Consider the following 9,369-nt stretch of genomic DNA (forward strand, 5'->3'; position numbering starts at 1 on the left):
GTTCTTCTATTCATTTTTTTCCTTTAAAAAATAATGCCTTAATAAATATGTCTTTAGAATTAAATCCTTTACATTTGAGTTATATAGTAAATGAAAATCTTGAATTTGACAGAATGACGTCATCTGCAATGTTGTTTAGCAGCAGCATCATCCCGTCGAATGCCAAAACCTCTTATCATTAATAGCCTTGAAATTGGCCTTCATCTCTAATATCGCAACCTTTCGTGAGTACTAAAAAGCAGTTTTAATCCAAAAACTATCATTTTGCTAGGATGATCCTTATTTTTTAAATTAATAACTCGCTATTTTGAATGATTTGAATGAATCCAATGCTTGTAAATTGACCTCATTGCTTGAAGATCACGTGACCTTTAGCCAATGAAAAAAGACTGAAGACACGAAGAATGAAAAAAGAGGGTTGGGATTGCACTTCTACTACAACTACAGTACAGCATGAAATGATGCAGTAGCAAAAGGATAAAGAGAAAAGAGAAGAAGCTGGAGGGAAATGAAAAATGATTGAAAAAAGAAAAGAAGGAGGGCGAGAGGAAGGGAGGGAGCGAGGGAGCGAGATGATAAAAAGAAGCTGGAGCTTGGACTATCGCTGCTTTAGCTGTTCCTCCTGCTGTTCCTCCTGCTGTTTATAACTCATTTCTTTCTTCCTTTTATTTTTATTATTATTGTGTGTATTATTTTTGAGATCTTGATAATTGATACAATTACATTCTACATCTAAGTTCTAGTACCTAGACTCAAGTCTGAATAGCATAGATTTAGCAAATGTCAATGGAATAGTTGAGACTCTAGATTTGTGATTTATATATGTGGATAGAGGTGCATGATGGTGATTTACAAGATCCTTGGACGTTACAAGACGTTATGAGAGTGTATGCAATTTAAGTTGAGAATGAGAAATGGAAGTTCCAGCCTCTTTGAGCATCGGGACGCAGGTATCGGCTAAATACAAGGGAGCCTTTTGTGAAGCCAAAGTGAAAAGTGTTGTGAAGCAAGTGAAATGCCGAGTCACCTTCGGACTGGGTCTAGGCAGCGCCACTCTAAGTGATGAGTTGATGAAATACGAGGGAAACCTCGGCGTTGGGTCCGTCGTGGAAGCGCGCCATCCGGAGAAGCAGGAATATCTTCAAGCCACTGTTAATAAGATTCAGGTAGGAGTTGAAATGAGAAAGAGATGAATGCCTAACTCTCCTGTTGTTTTTTTGCCATTTAGGACCAGAGTCAATACACAGTCGTGTTCGACGATGGCGACATCACTAGCCTGAGGAGGAACGCTCTTTGTATGAAGAGCGGGAAGCATTACAACGCCAGTGAGTCCCTTGATAACCTTCCACTTACTCATCCTGAGCACTTTAGTACACCCGTCTCGGGCTCCCGCCGAAGAAAAAGAGGGCACAAAGAAAGTGAAAATGAAGAGAGTAGCTCCTCTGACAATGAAGAAGGCGTCTCCTCATGTTATTTGACCAACATCGGCCGTGTTGTTTGGACTGAAAACACGGAAAATAAAAAGTCCAAAGTCAAAGAAACTTGGTTTCCAGCCTTGATTGTGGCTCCATCCGCATCTGATACGGTCAAAATAAATACAAAAGAAGAATTCCTCATTCGATCCTTTAAAGATGGACGATACTATACCGTGAGGAAAAAAGATACTAATCAGTTCAAAAAAGACTCTCCTAAGAAATCTGACAATCCACTCATCAAAGAGGGTATTATATTTTTCAAATTATTTTCTAAAGATTAGGACTTTTATTTTTGTAAACGATTTTCCAAATCCCTTATCCTTGTATCAAGATGGTTCTTTGCAATTAGTTTTACATTATTTTTATATTATTACATTATTTTTCCAGCTATGGAAAAAGCTATTTCATACATCGAGACCAAAGAACTACCACCTCACTGGGATAAGGAACATCTTTTCAACATGGGAGGAGCCGAGGAGAGTACAACAGAATCATCAGAGTCTGAAGAAATTGAAGATGATGAAGACGAAGAATCTCGTGAAGAAAAAGATCATTTGGTTGCTGAGTTATACAAACATATGGAAGATCGCGGAGCTCCAATTAACAGAACTCCCAATATAGTTGGTAAAGATCTAGATCTGTATAAACTATTTCGAATTGTATACAAATATGGTGGACATCAAAGGGTGACTAATAACAACAAATGGAGACAAATAGCTCATAAGTTGGGGTTTGAAACAACTTGGTGTGTGAATCAAGTACGTGTGAATTATAAAAGGTACTTGCAGAGTTTTGAAGAGCTATACAAAACTTTGGGCTGTACAATGAAAAGTGGTTCGACCTCAAAGCAGAGACAGGGTTCAGGTAATGGATCTAGTGGTAGAGTTCAAATACGAGGAAGGAGCCGAGAAATGCTTAAACAGCAATTAAGTTCTAGTAAAGACTCTTCAAACTCATCTCATAACGAAGATACTGCGAGTGATTCTTCAAAGGAAACACCCTCCATTAGCTCAACAAAATTTATTGTAAATACTGCGAATGAAAATACTGTTGTAGAAAAAGTTGTTGTATCGGCGCCGAAGAAACCTTCGAGTGAAGAAAGCTCTAAAGAAGACTCTGAAGAAGTTGAGGAAGTAAAACTACCCGTCTCAACGTCCAAAAAGTCAATAAAAGATAAAAAGACTTCTACTAGTGCATCAAAAAGCGATTCACTTATTAAAAAGAGTAAAGATGAAGCCAAATTTGTTGGTACTAGGAACAGGAGAGACTCAAACTCAAGTTCAGTCTCAGGAACTATACAAATAAAGACTCAGAAAGATGATATAACTCCTGGGCCTAGTGCAAAGAAATCATTAACTAAAGAGCTATCCGAAATTGATATTGGTAAGAAACCAACAAAATCATCTTCAACTAGTAAGTTAATAGAATCATCCGGAGATGAGCCTCTAAAAATTTTGAAAGGAAGGAAAAAACATAAAGAGAGTAAAAAGACTGTTAGTTCAATATCTACTACCCCTGTAATTACATCAGTGAATTCATCATCTGCAAATAACTTGTCTACCACAGTTAATTTATCTACGCCAATTATCTCTTCGGAAGATACCTCAGATATCAAAAGTCGTTCTTCCGATTCAGTGGGTGAAGAAGAACCGCAATATCTGAGTCCGGATGTAGATGTTCGTGTTGGAGACAAAATCAAAGTTTTCTATATTAGGGGAATTATATATGATGCCAAAGTCATCAAATGCCAGGAACAAGAAAAGAATAACTCCAAATGGCCAAGATATTATGTCCATTATCAAGGTTGGAATGCAAGATATGATGAATGGATTAATCGGTCTCGCATTGCTGAGAATCTTTCATGGACTAAGGATCGGCCTAGAAAGGATGGAAAAGAAGATTCATCAGATGGTAGTATAGATAAATCATTTAAGAAAGAGAAAAGTAAAGTTGACGGGAGAAAGGAAAGAAAAATAGTTAAGAGAGATTCAACTTCTCGTGCTAGTACTCCTGCAAAAAGCTATGGTGATCAGTCTCCAGCATCGTCGAACAAAAGAGGCGTTCGTAGTGTAAAAAAAATGGAATCAGATATAAGTGATGCTGAAGAAGAAGATTCTGAAAAAAGTAGTAGCAAGAAGGGTTCGACTCCTATTCGTGTCACTACTAAGAAAAATGTTACTCCAATATCTCAAAAAAGAGGCAGAGGGAGAAAACGAAAAGAAGAAAGTGAAAATGAAGAAGTTGAAGTGGAGAAAGATTTGAATGAAGAAACTGTTGATATTACTTCAAGTCCAACTAAAGCCAAAAGAGGTAGAAAGTCGACAAAAGAATCTCAAGTGCCTACTGCTTCATCCATAATTTCAACAATATGCTCAGTGTCTAAAAAAGAGGAGGCTGAAGAACCTCAAAGTTCAATAGTTAATGATGAATCTCCCTCAAAAAGATCCTTAAATCGTGTCACTCCCATTCGAGAGCAACGTCCTAGTGTACGGAGTAGTATCTCAACAAAAATAAAAGACTCTGATAAAAAGTCTTCAATTAAAAAGGAAGATGAATCCGTTGATAAGGAATCAAAATTTACAAAGAATATTGATGAAGAGGATCCTTATGCCTTTAAAGAACCAGAACCTTTCGAAGAAGTCAAATTTGAGACTCCTCCAAGGAAAGTATCAACTCCTCCTACTACCAATACAACTACAACTGCTGCATTCATTCCCCAAAAAAATTTAGAAAATGATTTATTATCTGTGAAACCGAGCAAAGAATCTATCAAAAAAGAAGTCAGTATTTTGATGGATGATTCCTTGTTAGAAAAAAACAATGAAAAGGGAATTACAGCGGATCAACCTAAAGTAGTTGAAGATAACACAACAACGCCAGCACCTGTTAGGGCAGCAATAACTTTATCCAAGCTCGAAGAAGAGGAAGATGACGTTGACGATTCTGATGAGGAAGGGAAACTCGAAATTGTCACTCCAAAAAAAGATAGTTTGGAAGATTCCCCGAATAAATCGATTAGTAATGAGGATAATTTGATACAGCCTCATGGTGATCAATTAAAAGAAAGTATTGAACAGCCGTCTGTGATAATTGAGATTAAAAAATCGCTTGACAAGCCTACTGATGACCCAGGGAAACCTGTGCTTCAGTTGACTGAGAAGCAAAAAGAACTATTTCCATTTCTTTCTGCTATTCGCACTGCTTCATTAGGCTCTATTTCCTCTTCATCCGTCGAAGGGACTAAAGATGAATCCAGCTCCCAAGAAATAAAAATTGAAGTTATGACATCCCCATCCAAAAAACCAGTAGTTGTTCCCAATACCAATTCTACAACCACTACTTTGATTTCGGCTTCGACTTCTACTACTACTGCTGCTACTATTACTACTACTACTTCTACTTCTACTTCAGTTGTTGGAAGTTCGGGAAGCAATGTAAATGTCAAAAAACGGAAGTCCAATCGTAGATTTAATAGTTCTGAATTAGTAATAGAATCGGAATCTGAAAGTGATGAGGAAGATATTAAGCCAAAAGAACAAATCAATATTGTGAAAGACATAATTGACATCCCTATTAATAGTACAAAAAATGTAACTATCAAGAAACTGATAAAAAAAGATCATGATGTAGATGATGTTGATTTGGTATGTGCCGAGACTATTCCCGGTTCTCCAGTTCATCCTGGTATTTCGGATTCTAATTTTACTGAAGAAGAGGAAGAAATCCGTACATCCAAATCCGAAAAAGTTAATAAAGTCGTTGAAGTGAAAAAACTTGAGATGCCTTTTGCCACAGTGCCCGAATCTGGTTTAGGTCCAGCAGTTCCTGATGTGCCCAAGCCTCCTACTCCGTCGCTTAGTAGTATAGCAACAAAAAAGATTTCATCAAAGACTGAAAAAAAAGAATTAGAGACAGTACTGGTTTCTTCCACTTCAACAAAATTGCCTTCAATAGCCCAACCAACTGCCTCCATTGTTAAAGACAATAATAACCTCCCTACCTCCTTAACTAATGAACCTCCTTCTGAGCCACCACCGCCTCTCCCGCCAAAGTCTCCTACTGGTGATTCAACTTCCGATATAGATAGTATGAGTGGCAAAATTAAATTAGAGGTTGAGGATTCACGCTGCTTAGATGTGGAAGGGTCTTCGTCTGGTGATGCCCCTACGAATCCTACTGCAGTTTTTTCTTCAAATCGCCGTAATACAGGATTAAAAAGAAGGCTCGTTGAAAAATTAAATGACGCACCCAGAAGTCCTGCACAAAAGCGAAAAAGACGTCCTCGAGATGTTGCTAATGCATCAACTAGCGCATTATCAACCTTATCTAGATATCGTGGATCTACTAGAGGAAGACATAGTTCTGGAAGAGGCGTTGGTATACGGGGTAATCTTGATGACGAAACAGATGAATCTGAGGAACCCAAAGATTCTACTCTCAATTCTCTTAGTTCTTTAGATGATCAAGCTCTTGTTGCCTTGTCTCAAAGATCTCCCAAATCATCTAGATATAATTTTTACGTTGACTTAGGTAAAGTATTAAACTTTATTTTATAAATTATTCCGTTAAAGCATTACACGAAAATAATATTATGTGTTGATTGTATGTTAATATATTAAAGTATTCTGTGAGACAGTGTGTGTGATAGGATGACCAAACTTGATTTCAAAAGTCTCGAAAAGTCAATTTTAGATTGGTTGAATAATCTTCCAGATCCATATTTTCTTATACTTAGCAAGGTATTTGATCTTTGGACATATCTTTTTGCCTTTTACTTAGGGCGATTCTTGGTAACATGGTTTGTTTTTCTGTATTTTGTACTACCAATTTATATTTTTAAATGCATGGTGATAAAAAGAGAGAAGTTATTTCCTGGCCCTAAAACTGTTCTGATAACAAAACACCATTCTTCGTTGGGCGATAAAGGGTTTCAACTTCCATCTGATGATTTGGTCAACTTTTTTGTTAAAGGTCAGCGCCCAACGTTTGATTGGTTAAATGGATTGATTCGAACTTTTTGGTTAAATTATTCAGCTTTTACAACTTTTACTCTAACTAAAATAATTTGGCCTAAAATTCAGAGTCAAGGTGACAACAACGCTCTCGTCAATTTAAAATTTGACGATTTTCAATTAGGCAAACCAAAAATCGAATTTTCTAAAAAGAATATCAAAACACAATTTTTCTTAAAAATATGTCTTTGTTTTTTTTTTTTTTTTTTTTGGAAAATTCAATTTTCTTATTACTAATGTTTAGGTGACCAAACTCCTAACTTTAAAGTAATTTACGTTTTTAAAAATAATTCTGATATATTCTTGGACATTGAAATTGATTATGACGGAAATGCTCGAATTTGTGTTTTATTTGATACGGAGGACTTCTTTAGAGTTCCTATAACATTGTATAACATAAAACTTCGTAACATCAAGATTAGGATTGTTTTAAAGGAAGTTAAACCTTATTTACCTTTTATTGGTGGCATTCAATTTTTTATATTAGAAATCCCAAAATTTGATTGGGCTTATTCAGATGCTGCTTCAGTCATAAACTTGCCTGGACTGGATAGTTTTATTAAGAAACAATTGATAGATCGGCTAGTGTATCGTTTTGTTTGGCCTAACAAGTTATCTATATCATTGAATACATATCTAGAAGACTTTACACTTCCAGATAAAATATCATTCCTGCCAATTTATCCTTTTGCGGATAATGAGGTGAATATTCCTCGACCTGATGGAATAATATGTGTCCAAATAAAAAGGGCAGAATGCTTACGTTCAATTGGTTTCGACTTTTCCAAGTGTAAACGAGTTAGAAAGAAAATGAATGATAGTGGAAACACTTTATGCGCTGATAATCATAATCCTTCTCCTTATGTTCAAGTTTATTTGGGAGGTTGTAGTCATGAAACTCAGTCAATGTCAAAGACAAACAATCCTGTTTTCAATGAAACATTTGAATTCCCAGTAGAATATTATCAGGGAAGATCCATTGACATTAATGTTCTTCACAATCCTGGAAAACGAAAGGATAAAATATTTAATGACTATGGAAGTTCTTTATTTCTAGGAAAAGTCTCTGAAAATATTGAGAATATTAAATTCTTGCAAAAAATTAGCTCTTGGTATAACCTCGAAATTTATGAAGGAAGAATATTGTTGCTTTTTCGTTGGATACCTCTGACCCTTGATGCGTGTAAATGCATTTCTAATTCTGGTGTGTTGTGTTTGTATGTTGGTAAAGTTGAATCTCGTTTCAAATTTAAACCTATTGTTGTTGTGAGTCTCATGCGTGGAGAAGTTGAGATAGAGAGGAAAGAGACTCTGATTCCTCTTATTAAAACACACGTCAGTATAATTAACGAAGGAATCGTTTTTAGACTAAATGATATTTTAGATACAAGTATGAGTTTGATTGTCAAGCTTCGAGATGGGAAAAAATACTCTTCGGCGAAGTCTTATCACTTAAAAAGCCTATTTGATCACACTAAATTGTCTATAGAGTTTCCTCTTTTAGCCATTAGTGAGTCAAAAGAAGTGGCCACAGTTGACATATGTTCTATGGTTATGTATGATTGTGAAAGTCGTGGCAACTGCAGCTGCTAATAATTATGATAATAAGAATGATGAAATGTCTTAGAGAACAATTTGTTTTTTGCATTGTGCTTTTGTTTCTTTTTTAAACTTTTAAAAATTAATTCAAAATTTAGTGTAAGGAAAAGATTTATTATTACCTTCTATATTAATTATAATCCTACATTTTTTTCACTTATAGATCCAGCCATGGATTCTTCGGAAAGAATATCACTTATTCAACAAAACCTTGAAGAACTACGGAAAACATATTTGAACATTAAGTCGGATCTTGCTCTCATTGAAAGGAGAAGGAAAAAAATTCGTCGTAAAGAGCGTGAAAGGGGATCAAATTCTATAAATTCTTCGTCGAGCGGCTCCAACAGTGGATCGTCTAAAAATAACCCTGCTCATATTGAAGTCACCGCCTAGTTCAAAAATAATTTCTTAGAATTTATTACTTTCATATTCCTCTGTGATCTTGAAGATAAAAATTTGTAAAGAAAAACATATTTAAAAAAAATAGAAAAAAAGTTTTTAGCTTTTGATATTAATCATAATAACTCTACTACGGGAACTGATTTTTTTTAAAACAAAAGATTTTAATGACCAAGTCACGTGGGATTCTTTTTTCTCTCTAGTATAAATACTATACTGGGATAAAATGTTATGATTTTCATATTCAATTCATATGTATTTATATTTATATATATATATTATATATTTATTTAGAAATGAACTCTACAGCCTAAATTATTTTGACCGTTTTCTAGATGGAAAGGGTTCCTTTTGTTATATGACATGTGATTACGAATTAAATCTTTTAATTGAATAAATACATATAGTTTTCTTTCTTGAAAATATGTTTTATACTCATGATGCATTTTTTTTACATATATAATACATATCAACCAGGCCATAGGTATTTAAAAGTAAAAATGTATTTTTACTGATTATTTAATTTCTCCCATTTCGTATTTTAACATTTCTTTCTCTTTCCTGAGTGGAACAATAAGAATATAATATTATGTAGTGAAAAATTTGATTGTTGTCGTATTAGATTATTGTGGGACAGGTGATTTTATTTGTAATTATTTTAATAAATCTCCACTATAAAACTTAAGAATGCATTAAAATGTATTTTATCTTTCTTTATTAATGTTGTATATTATTATATACTTGAAGTGTTGGCAAAGGTAATAGGTAACTTGACTATTGTACAACTATTGATTGTACTACATAGATTCATGCATAATATTAAGGAATAATGATAACTGCATTTCGGCTCCTGACTTATATTTAAATAAAGATAAAGACAAACA

The 9,369-nt window shown here is 34.7% G+C and overlaps 1 protein-coding gene across 1 annotated transcript; it reads left to right on the top strand.

Annotated features, from left to right (window-relative positions):
• The first annotated feature begins 304 nt into the window (after positions 1 to 304).
• LOC121119055 (uncharacterized) lies at positions 305 to 8,923 on the top strand. Its single transcript, XM_040713670.2, has 4 exons — positions 305 to 1,166; positions 1,229 to 1,721; positions 1,863 to 6,005; positions 8,250 to 8,923. The coding sequence occupies exons 1-4, from the start codon at positions 915 to 917 to the stop codon at positions 8,477 to 8,479; spliced, it is 5,118 nt and encodes a 1,705-aa protein (XP_040569604.1). The 5' UTR covers positions 305 to 914; the 3' UTR covers positions 8,480 to 8,923.
• The last annotated feature ends 446 nt before the right edge of the window (positions 8,924 to 9,369 follow it).

The sequence above is a fragment of the Lepeophtheirus salmonis genome, chromosome 5 (genome assembly GCF_016086655.4).
Source record: "Lepeophtheirus salmonis chromosome 5, UVic_Lsal_1.4, whole genome shotgun sequence".
NCBI classification, from domain to species: Eukaryota; Metazoa; Arthropoda; class Copepoda; order Siphonostomatoida; family Caligidae; genus Lepeophtheirus; species Lepeophtheirus salmonis.